General features: G+C 49.7%; 1 protein-coding gene across 7 annotated transcripts in view; it reads left to right on the top strand.

The window, feature by feature from the left end:
* Window positions 1-12,308, top strand: part of SHANK2 (SH3 and multiple ankyrin repeat domains 2) — a 695,443-nt gene that overhangs the window by 357,849 nt on the left and 325,286 nt on the right. For all 7 annotated transcript variants that reach the window (XM_054662507.2, XM_054662506.2, XM_054662505.2 and 4 more), the window contains one exon: window positions 4,131-4,244. In XM_054662507.2, the coding sequence (XP_054518482.2) occupies window positions 4,131-4,244 (114 nt within the window). The remainder of the gene's footprint in view (window positions 1-4,130; window positions 4,245-12,308) is intronic.

Below are 12,308 nucleotides of genomic sequence, written 5' to 3'. Positions count from 1 at the left end.
ATCTTTGTGACCCCAGACACCAGCACAGTCCCTGACCCAAGTAAGTCCTGTGTCAATTTAAGCAGAAGGATATGCGGATTCAAGAACACCATGCATGGTTTGAAATTGAAGATGGCCCAGAGGTACATTAGAAACCAGCGTGTTTGGTACAGAACAGGAGAAACACTGGGTCTCGGTTCCTCCCTCCTCCACAGTGACCTGGCAGGTTTCTGTACCCAGGCTGGGGTCAACGGGGAGAAGGTGGAGTGTAGCAGTGGGGTCGGAGCCACCCCTGACCCATCCAGTACAGGGAATCACCGCTGCTTTCCAGTTTGCAAGAGAGCTGCTGAGGCAGGGAGCAGCCCACTGTGGTGGCCATGGTGAGGACAGCAGGGCTGGCCCTTCTCCAACAAGCTTATCCCCACTGTGGCCTCAGGAAGCATGTGGGGCCCATAGAGAGATCCGCAGTTGGTTCTCATAGGTGCCTTAAAGCATCGTCTGTGTTGGAGCAGACATGGTGTTGAGGATGAACCTTCTTTCTAGCCAGGTTTCCCAGGGTCCCCAGCCATGCCGTATGTGCCCCTCCCCCGGTCCTCATGCCCTGGGTGCAGTGCCTTCACCTGCTCTCTACCCACCATTCAAAGCACTGCCTCTTCCTGCAGGGTTGCCCCAAGTCTCGCCACACCCCCTCTTTGCTTCCGTAGTCTTCCTCCTGCCCCTCGGTTTGGCTGGGACGATTCTCATCTGATCCTCTGTGGTAGAGTCAGTCCTATCACACCGTATTCCCCTGCAAGTCTGGGGCTCCAGGGACAGGGTCCTTGACAATTTTTCTAGCCGGAGCACCCAAGAGCAAGGCAGGACTCCAGACTCCAGAATTCCCCTGGTTGCCTGGTCAGAATTCACTCTCAGAATTCACCCTAGTGTTCCACATGGAGTAGGTGGGGCCACAGAGAGAACAGGAGTCCCCGGGGTCCCTCAGCATCCCAGTGATGGGGCCAAGTCTCTCACCTCCCAGCCCAGTGCTCGCTCTTGTACTGCTGGGTGGATGGGGACTTCCTCTTCTCCTCCACCTCTTCTTACCCAGGGTGTGGAGTCTTTACTTTTGAATGAATTGCATCAGCAAACTATGGGGTAGCCAAGCCCCGCCCCTTCCTCACCATATGAGGAACACCCATTCCTACCTGGACGCAGATGTTCTGTCAGGGAGGCACTCAAGGCGCAAACCCCTCTCTTGCTCCCCATTCTCTGAAGAGGACCAGCAGGTACCATTTGCACAACCAGAAACCCAGAAGGGGCCCCCTCCTCCATTCCCCTGCACCCTCGGCACAGGTCCTGCTCTTTTTACACCCCTGACATGAAGGCTCCCCGTGTTGGGGGGACCCCTTGCGGCACGTCACCTCTGCCTCCTTGTACAAGCCCGTTGGAAACAGCCTTTCATATTTTTGGTTGGTCTTGTAATAACAATAACACATCCTGAAGTGCATACTTCATAGAGATTAAATATGGAACCAAAAGGTGTGATTCTCCTGGAGAGGGGAGTTTGGAAGGAAAGTCAGGCAGGAGTGTTGAGTCCTCATTCCACACTGGGCTCACGTGCCTCTGATTCACGCATAGAAACACTTATGAGCTAGATAGTATTGTCATGCTCTGATAAATGAGGAAACCGAGGTACAGAGAGACCGAGTTTTCCCAAGCATCACATAGCTAAGATAGGGCAGAGCTTCCATGGAAGATGATACCAATCTCTACCTATGCAGTTCCCTTCTCCCCAGGCCCATATAAAACAGCAGAATGACCTCACAGCCGTGAAGGAAGGAGAGTGTGGGTATCTGTGGGCACTGGCTCCTGGTGGCGCAGCAGCAAGTCCTTGGCCTCCCTTTGCAGCCCGGGGTTACTGCTCTGAGATGACCCTCTCAGGTCCAGGGTTCTGCTGGGAAACTGTGAGGCACATCCCGGCCAGCTGGGCTGAGAGGAGCCCACAGGCCCTGCATCGAGTTTTGGAGGAGATGCTTCAGGCAGTGATGATTGTCCTGGTCACCTGGGATGTGGCTGATCTGTTTCAGTTAGGTCATTTCTTCAGGTTATTAGGAACTTATAAAGTGGGGTTTTCAGTTCCATTAACCTTCAAAAATCGTGGGCTGAGTGGTTCTCTGTCTGGCCTTTAAGATTCAAATGAGGGCTAGAGGAAAACACTTCTGGGGCCATAATTCCTCTTTCAGCAGGGCTGGTGCCTTTGGATCCTGAGTAATTTAAAAGAAGGTAAAGATGTGGAGAAATCAGATTGTTTTCCTCCTTGCTTAGACACATTAGGAGGGAGTGAAGGTGTTGAGGGCATCCCTGGCCCAGCACCAAAGTCCTAAGTAAGATACAGACCGGCGCAGTGGCTCATGCCAGTCATCCGAACCACTTTGGGAGGCGGAGGCAGGTGATTGCTTGAGCTTAGGGTTTTGAAACCAGCCTGGGCAACATAGTGAGACCCTGTCTCTAAAAAAGTAATTATAATAATAATGAGGTGTCGTGGTACACGCCTGTCATCCCAGCTACTCAGGAGGCTGAGGTGGGAGGATCACTTAAGCCTGGGAGTCAAGGCTGCGGTGCACTGTGATGACACCACTGCACTTCAGCCTGGGTGACAAAGCCTCTAAAAAAAACAAAAAACAAAAAAAAAGCCCTAAGATATAAAGATTTTCCTTCCTCACTTTGCCACTGCAAGCTTTATGACAGAAATAGTTATCACAGTAGGGCCATGGGGACCGGCGGGGTCCTCCTGACCTTCCCCCCACCCCATGGTGTCTTTGGGCTTATGTCCCTCACCCATGCTCAGCAGTTGAGTTTAAAAACAAACATGCTTTATTCTTCCAGCGGATGTTCATTGAGGGCCTACTGTGTACCCAGTACATGGGCTGGGGAGGGATGCCTGTGTCTGGACTCAGCAACTTCCACCTTGTAGGCTGGGGTGGCCGTGTCTGTCCAGTGATGTACGTGGTCCCCAGGACAGGGTCACTGTGTGGCCACCATCCCTTCTCTCCTGGGGAATTGGCTTCTTTCAACCACAAGTCAGAAAGAAACCTGCAGTCCTTGCCAGCAACCACGTAATGAATAGGTTCCTGATTAATAAGCCAGCACGCCTGTGGGCCAGGCCTCCAAGGGGCTGGTGCTGACTGTGTGAGGTTTTTAGTGCAGTTTCTTCCATTTTAAGTGAAGATAATTCCACGTCCACACCACTGTCAGATGATTCGTGAGCTGCTCGCCCATCCTCTGCTGTGATTTCTTTTTCTTTCTTTCTTTTTTTTTTTTTTTTTTTTGAGATGGAGTCTCACTCTGTCACCCAGGCTGTGAGTGCAGTGGCGCAATCTTGGCTCACTGCAACTTCCATCTTCCGGGTTCAAGTGATTCTCCTGCCTCAGCCTCCTGAGCGAGTAGCTGAGATTACAGGCATGGGCCACCACGCCCGGCTAATTTTTCTATTTTTAGTAGAGACGTGGTTTGGCTATGTTGGCCAGGCTGGTCTTGAACTCCTGACCTCAGAGGGTCCACTCCCCTAGGCCCCCCAAAGTGCTGGGATTACAGGCATGAGCCACCGCGCCCAGACCTCTGCTGTGATTTCTCCTTCCGCACGCTTGTTTAGAAGATCCAGACAGAGCCGGGCAGGTGGATTTTCTTTCCTCCAGGCCATCTGCCTCCGGTTCTTGCCCAGCTTAGGAGGGGAAGGTACGACCTCATCATTTCCTCCCTGCTTTGTGGCGGTGCCCCCCGACTCCACTTTTATATCTGAAATCATTGATGGTAAGGACAGCCAAGCACCACTGTCCTGTCTCACGTGCAACACTGAGAGATGCTACAGGGCCGCCGTGCACATCCATTCATATGACGTGGTGTCAGATACGTAAAGATGCAAACATGTCAGTGCTTCATTCCTGTCTCATCGCCTAAGGGGCAGAGGGCACCTGTGATCTGCAGTGGTGATGCCCCGATGCCTCTTAGCACTATCAGCAGCTGAAGGAAGTGCAGTCACACCAGAGCCACTTGCTCTGCAGGCCTGGCCAGGGGTGCGCTGATTCTCCTGCCTCTGCCCAGCCCCACTCGTCTTGTTCACCCTCAGGCCCTCCACGTCCCCCCTGCTAACACCTCTCCCTTTTTGTCGTCTCTAGTTCTGAGCATCGGCGAAGGGGGCTTCTGGGAAGGCAGCGCCCGCGGCCACATCGGATGGTTTCCGGCGGAATGCGTGGAGGAGGTCCAGTGTAAGCCCAGGGACAGCCAGGCAGGTAAGGCGAGCGCTAGTGGCCGCCCACCCTCGATCCCGCAGGCCTATCTCAGGCCCGTGGTCGGTGTTGTCCGTGGCAAGATTCGGCCGTTGCGTCGTAGAGGGAGGCTGAGTTGCGAATTCAGGACTTTCTAGATCTTTGGAAACAGGTTGGTTGCTTTCATTCCTCTGGGCTTCATCCAAACCAGAAATTCCTTACAAGATGGTGTGGAAGCTTTTAGTTAAAAGGCTGCTCAGTACACGTCCCAGAAAACCTGGACCGTATGTTCTAGCCATCAGAGAGAGACTTTTGGGGGTTGATTAGATTTCTTTTTCGATCTCTTCTATCGATGGCATAAAACAGGCAGCTTCCCATGTGCAGGCGAGATGCTCCCGTGCCGCCCTGAGAACACGTAGCAAACGCCTCCGTAAAAACTGCTCGAAAGAGTTCAGTGTTCCGACGGGAAGCCATTCCAGCATCTCTCTTAGAACCTCCAGATATAGCACTTGCTGAAAATCGTTTCAAAATTGATTGCCGAGAGATTGAATTGATTAAAATGTGAAGAGGAGACCACTTATATAAAATGGTACCGAGTATGTGTGTGTGTGTGTGTGTGTGTGTGTGTGTGTATGAGAGTGGAGGAAAAGTGAAGCCTTAAGTGTCTTATAAGAAGAAAGCAGTCCGCATGTGAATGGCATCTGGCTTTTAGTAGAATCCCAGGCTCACAGAACACGTGTCAAGTGGCCACGGACGCTGCGGCCACCAACCATGCACGCCTTCTTGTGCGGAGCCTGCCGCCTCTGAGCTCTGTCCAAACGGGCCCATTGCCCTGTTTTTGAGGTTCCTAGTCTGTGGGCTCACTAGGTAGCCCTCTGCCACCTGATCAGATCTGCCAGGGCCAGCCAGGCCCTACAAACGTGTGTTCTGGAAAGCAAGGAGGAGTCTGTCCTGGACCTGGCTGGCTTTGCAGTCTCTAGCAGGGAGGCTCAGTAGGTTTTCTGTCTGAGATCTTGGCTTCAACGGGGACTCAGTTCGTGCAGCAGCTTCCCTGCTGATGAGTCCCTGCTCAGGCTTAGACACCAGACGGTATTGTGGGGTATCGAGGTAAGACATGTCCCAAACTTAACCATGAAGGAGAAGCTGGGAATGTGCTCCACTTGGAAGGCTGGGTGGGAGAGAGTGTGTTTTTCTGGATGTGGCGATGACAATGTTACCAACAAAGCTGGTCTTCCCAAGAATGGGGTCTTTCTCTGTTGTGTGCTACACAGCCAGTATCCAAAAGCAAAAGTGAGCTTCAAGCAGCACAGGCTTTATTTGTTGGCCATGGAACCGAGAAGCGGGAGCTTGGCTCACAGATCCATTTATCAGCTCCCGAGGGCTGGGAAGTCACCGAGCTGGGGCCTCTGTAATAAAGGGATTGGGCATTAAATCAAGGGGAGGAATATTCATGTCTTTTCTGGAAATGGGCAGAGAGCTTCTCAGAACCGGTGTGCCGCCTTCCTTTCTGTCCTTTTACGGTTTCTTTCTGTTGTTGTCATGGTGATTGTCAACTATCCTGGTGCTGGGGGGAGGGTCATTTAGCATGGAAATCAGATTGTAATGAGGTTAGAGGTTCTTCAGAAGCCAAGTGAGCTGCCATCTTGGATCCCACTAGTCTTAGCCTTTTTGGTCACCAGGGGGAGCTTCTGACCTCAGGCATCCTGTTGCCTCAAGATAAGCAGAGTTGAACCAGGTAGACCACATGGGCTTTACACTGGGCAGCAATCACACTGAGCACTGGCACAGGCCAGACCTCCAAGCCCTGCCATTGCCCGTCCACCCCTGGTCCACACCCACCCTCTCCTGCAAGCAACCTTCCCCTGCCTCGCTTGTCTGAGAAGGGCCAGGCCCCGGAGCTCAGCTTGCCTCCCAGGGTTGCTCAATGCCTTCCTTCTCCCTGTCCTCCAGTCCTCCTCTTCCTGAGCAGCCACCACTCCTCCCTTTCCTGGCACTCACCTTCAGAGCCACACTGGCTGCCCTCCCTCCACTCTTTTGTTGGAAGGACTCAACTGTGCCAGCACCGGGCTTTGTTGGCTATGCCACACCCGGATGGGGCAGTCCTGGAGGGCTGCGTAGGGGGATCATTTGAGCTTCCTGATCTCTCCATCCTCCAGAGAGTAGCGGCTTCCAGGATAGTGTGCAGGAGGAAGCAGGGCAGCTGGAGTAACCTGTCTTCCTCCTCTCTCCTGTGGGCTTTTCCCGTCCACCTGCCGGCATCACCCTGTGTGCCCTAGATGAGAACGTATGGCTTTCTCTAGCCCCGTTGACAGGGTCCCCACCCAGGGCAGGTGGGCGAGGTTGAGTCTACCAGAAGATGTACATCCTGTGCAGGCAGCTTCCAGAGGGGCGGTGGTTTGTGTTTGTGTTTACTGTGGGAGGAGGTTATTTAAGGGGTAAGACAGAGGTTTCTAGAAGGGTGATCTTGCTCCAGCTCACACTCCCAGGACAATGTCCTTGATAAAACCGTATTTTCTACCTGGGATGATGCAGGTGTGAGTCTCACTGGGCTAAAGTCAGGGCATCAGCAGGGCTGCATTCCTTTCTGCAATCTGTGGGGGAGAATTTGTTTCCTTGCCTTTCCAGCATCCTTGGCTCATGGCCCCTTCCTCCGTCTCCAAAGCCAGCACCTTTTGGTAGGGTCCTTCTTCCATTGCATCTCTCCAACCCTCCCTTCTGCCTCCTCTTCTTCCACTTTTAAGAACCTGTGTGATTATGGCCAGGTGCAGTGACTCACACCTGTAATCCCAGCACTTTGGGAGACTGAGGTGGGCAGATCTCTTGAGTTTAGGAGTTCGAGACCAGCCTGGCCAACATGGTGAAACCCTGTCTGTACTAAAAACACAAAAATTAGCCGGACATGGTGCCATGCACCTGTAGTCCCAGCTCCTCGGGAGGCTGAGGCAGGAAAATTGCTTGAACCTGGGAGGCGGAGGTTGCAGTGAGCTGAGATTGCACCACTGCACTCCAGCCTGGGCAACATAGCAAGACTCCATCTCAAAAAAAAAAAAAAAAGAAAGAAAAAGAGAGAAAAGAAAAGAACCCGTGTGATTAGATGGGCCCACCTTGCTAATCCAGGTCAAGTAAACTGATGGGCCGCCTTAATTCTGCCTGCAACCTTAATTCCCTTTTGCCTTAAGGGAGCATATTCACAGGTTCTAGGGATTAGGACCTGGGCATCCTAGGGAGGAGCCATCTTTCTCCCTAACACAGATGGCAAAAATGAACATCAGAACTCTCCTCTAACACAAAGGCTGTGGGTCAGGGAAGGAAGGCATCTCTGTGACCTGGGGTGGAAGGAGGTACACCAAGATCACAGCACAGAGGAGTCGAGGAGGGTGGGGAGGATTCCACAGTGGTTCCTGCTGGGTTCTGCTTGCCCTTGGGTGTTCTAAGATCGTGACTTAGCACCTTCTTTTGTATTATATTCTTTTATAGAGGTGTGATTTACATACAGGAAAACACACAGATTATAAGAAAAATCTAGTTCAGTGCATTTTGACAAATGTATATACCCACATCTCCAACCGCAAATAAGATATTAAACCTTTCCTTCACAGGCCAGGTGTGGTGGCTCATGCCTGTAATCTTTGCACCTTGGGAGGCCAAGGCGGGTGAATCACTTGAGGTTAGGAGTTTGAGACCATCCTGGCCAACATGGTGAAACCTGTCTCTACTGAAAATACAAAAATTAGCTGGGCATGATGGTGATGCCTGTAATCCCAGCTACTTGGGAGGCCGAGGCATAAGAATCACTTGAACCTGGGAGGTGGAGGTTGCAGTGAGCCAAGATCGCACCATTGCACTCCAGCCTGGGTGACAAGAGCAAAACTCCATCTCAAAAAATATATAAAATAATTTTTAAAAACACCTTTCTTTCACCCCAGGAAGTGATCTCAGGCTGTCTTCCAGCCATCCCTCCCCATCCCACACCGGAAGCAAGTGTGATTCTGATTTCTGTCACCATAGACCATAGATTTCTGTCACCATAGATTTTGCCTATCACTGGATTTCATGTAGATGAGACCCTGCAACTTGTACTCTCGGGCCCAACTTCTTTCCCTCAGCCTAATGCCTGTGATATCAGCTATGTATTGCAGGACTCAGTGGTTTATATGTTTTTTTTTTTTCTGAGACGGAGTCTCTGTTGCCCAGACTGGAGTGCAGTGGCACCATCTCAGCTCACTGCAAACTCCCACTCCAGAGTTCAAGTGATTCTCATGCCTCAGCCTCCCTAGTAGCTGGGATTACAGGCTCCCACCACCACACCTGGCTGATTTTTGTATTTTTAGTAAGGAGGGGATTTCACCATGTTTGCCAGACTGGTTTTGAACTCCTGACCTCAAAGGATCCACCTGCCTTGACCTCCCAAAATGTTGGGATTACAGGCATGATCCACCATGCCCAGACAGCAGTTTATAAATGTTTATTGCTGGCTAGTGTTCTATGGTGTATTTACACCACAGTTTGATCATTCTCCTGATGATGGACATGTGGATTGCTTCTCACTTTTGGCTAATATGAATGAACCTGCTAAAAAAGGTTTTTGTGTGAGTCTTTTTAAGGACATACATTTTTATTTCTCTAGGTAGAAAACTGCTGGGTTGTATGATAACATTTTCATTTTATAAGAAACTACCACACAGTTCTCCAAAGTGCTGTCCCATTTTGTTCTCCTACCAGCAGTGTGTGAGAGTTCCAGTTGCTCCACTTTCTCATCAACATTTGGCAATATCGGTCTGTTTAACTTCAGCTGTTCTAATAGATATGAAATGATATCTTATTGTGGGTGTAATTTTGCATTTTTCTGGGGATGATGATTAGGCGTCTCTTTGTGTGCTCATTTGCTGTATGTATAGCTTCTTTAAGTCTTTGGTTCATTTTTAATGGTGGTATTCATCTTTTCCTTATTGGTTTGTAGGAGTTCTTTATATATTCTGTTTATCAGTCCTTTGTCAAATATATGCTGCAAACATTTTTCCCAGCCTGTGACTTGCCTTTTCATTTTCTAACTACAGTCATCTCTCAGTATACATGGGGATTGGTTCCAGGGCACCACCACCTCACATCATATACCAAAATCCACCTCAAGTCCCACAGTCATCTCCATGGAACCTGTGTATGTGAAGTCAGCCCTCTGTATATGCAGGTTTTATTTTACACGAATATTGTGTTTTCAATCTACATTTAGTTGAAAAATCCACATGTAAGTTGACCCATGCAGTTCAAACCCATGTTGTTCAAGGGTCAACTGTATGTCTTTTAATGAGTAGAAGGGTTTTTAAAATTTTGAATCTAATCCAAATTATTCTTTTTTTCTTCCACGTTAGTGCTTTTTGTCACTTTTTTCTTTTGAGTCAGGGTCTTGCTGTGTCATCGAGGTGGGAATGCAGTGGTGCCATCAGGGCTCATTACATGCCTTGACTTCCCAGGCTCAAATGATTCTCCTGCCTTATTTTAAAATTTATTTTATTAGTATATTTTTTTGTAGAGACGAGTTCTCACTATGTTGCCCAGGCTGTTCTTGAACTCCTAGGCACAAGTGACCCTCCTGCCTCAGTCTCCCAAAATACTGGGATTGTAGGTGTGAGCCACCATGCCTGGCCTTTTTTGTAGCTTTTTTTGATGCTGAAAATTAGAAGACTTTGGATATACATAGAATCTGGAAGATGGTACAAAATGTTTTTAGATGTTCCCATCCACCAAGCTCTTTCTACACAGTAGACCTTGCTTGCACCCTTGGAAGCTGTTTCTCTTTTATGGAGCACCATTGCTTTATGTTGTAAAATGAACATTTAGTTGGTAAACTCCATTCATGAACATTAAATGAAATAAGTGAGTGACTCACAGAATGAATAACTCAGTAAAGAAGTGGCTGCTCAGGACCCAGTGAATTCTCATAGCCTCATGACAGTCGCTGGAGGTTGGGGATAACAAACAGCAAAATCAAATGGTGGTCCTCGTTGGTTGGTTGGTTGGTTGGTTGGTTGGTTGGCTGGTTGGCTGGTTGATTGGTTGGTTGGTTAATTAGCTAGCTGGCTTGCTGGTTGGTTGGTTGGTTGGTTGGTTGGTTGGTTGGTTGGTTGGTTGATTGATTGCTTGGCTGGCTGGCTGGCTAGCTGGCTGGTTGGTTGGTTGGTTGATTAGCTGTCTAGCTGACTGATTAGTTGGTTGGTTGGTTGGTTGGTTGATTAGCTGTCTGGCTGACTGGTTGGTTGGTTGATTAACTAGTTGGCTGACTGACTGATTGGTTAGTTGGTTGGTTGGTTGGTTGGTTAGCTGGCTGGCTGATTGGTTGGTTGGTTGGATGGATGGTTGGTCAAATGATACAAGTTCAGCTTAGTTCCATGAATAGTTTGGTAGTTATGCCTTCAAGATATAGTGGGCTTACTCACCTGAGCCTTAGTTGTAATTTCTTAAGGCTGCATGTTTATGGGACTTCACAGTCTCCAGTGGGCTTTCCTGCATGCTGTCTCATCCAACCTTCTGGAATAAGTAGGGCAGGAATCATCACCTGCATTGTACACATAAGCATCCCCATCTCAGCATGTCGGAGCACACAGATAGGGAGTTACTGGGCAGGGACTATGACCCATTATTTGTAACTACTGATGCTTGAGCTGTGACCTGTACCTGCATCAGGACAGTGTTTCTCATGCAGTGATCAGGGTGGTGATCCTGGTGTGACTGCCAGTGATTAATCCTCCTGCACATCCACCTGAGGCAATGGGGAAACAGAAACATATCCGGGTCTATTCTCAGCTCAGCTGTCTCTGGCTGGCTCTGAGTAGACTTCTTTATCTGAAATGTGAAGCCTGGAGATGATGCGTATGAAGAGTTGGGGGGAAGTTTATGATCATAGCTTTTTTGTTTCTGTGCGTAAGAGACAGAGGCATGCCCAGACTTATAAAATCTCACTTGTTTGCATGCATCAGCCCAGAGACCTGAGAGCTAAGTGCCACATATGACTATGTTGTTATTATATGCAAGAGGAGATGCATCTTGGAAGATGGTGCTCTAGAAAATTGGTGCTTAATTACATGCATGTCCTCACCCCATCCTGCTGGAGTTTAGGCTCTCTGAGGGCAGGGACACCTGTGCTCTGCATGGTGCCTATCCAGGACAGAGTGCATGTCAGTTGGCCCACCGCGTTTGTGAAAAGGAGGTTGGGTGGTGTTGCACTTGATCAGTTAGGAGTTGGAAGGTCTGGCTTTTGTCAAGACTCTAAAGCTTTCCACCCATTTGTATTAGGTAGCTCAATGTCAGCTGCTACAACAAGTGAACCCACAACTTCAGTGGCTTAATGGAGTGCAGGTTTTTTTCCTGCCCAGTAGCCACCCAGTGTGGTCTCTTCTGGTCAGCAGACGGGCTGATTTTCTCCATGATGTGACCAAGCAGTCCAGGCCCTTCCATTCTGTGTCCTGGTCATCCTTGAGGACCTTAGGGTCCCCTGCCCCCAGCCTGCAGAGACGGGGAGAGAGAATGGAGAAACGCTGCCCTCTTGTGTGAGGCTCTGGCACAGCAGGGACACACATCATCGCCCGTGACACCCTGTGGAGGGGACCTGGATGCTGCAGATGCTGGGACCTGTGGTCCCGGGCCAGGAGCCACCTCCTGGTGACTGTTTGAGTCAAGATTCTCCAGAGAAACAGAACCAGTAGGACGTAGACACAGATGTAGATACAGATAGAGCGTATGTATTAAGAGACTCATTTCAAGGACTTGGCTCACCCGATCATGGGAACGGGCAAGTCTAAAATCCTCTGGGCAGTCCAGCAGCCTGGAACGCCCAGACAGGAGCTGGTGCTGCAAACTTGAGGCAGAATCTCTTCTTCCTCAAAGAAACCTCAATTTTGCTCTTGAGGCCTTTTAACTGATTGGAGGAGGCCCACCCACATTACTGAGAAAAATGTTGACTTCAAGCCAACAGACTGTAAATGTTAACCACATCTACAAAATACCCTCCCAGCAACACCTAGGCTAGTGCTTGGCTGCATAACTGGGTGCTATAGCCTGGTCCGTTGGCCCATAAAGCTGACCCTCTTTATG

Source organism: Pan troglodytes, chromosome 9 (assembly GCF_028858775.2).
Source record: "Pan troglodytes isolate AG18354 chromosome 9, NHGRI_mPanTro3-v2.0_pri, whole genome shotgun sequence".
NCBI classification, from domain to species: domain Eukaryota; kingdom Metazoa; phylum Chordata; class Mammalia; order Primates; family Hominidae; genus Pan; species Pan troglodytes.
This window is presented reverse-complemented; position numbering and strand designations above follow the sequence as displayed.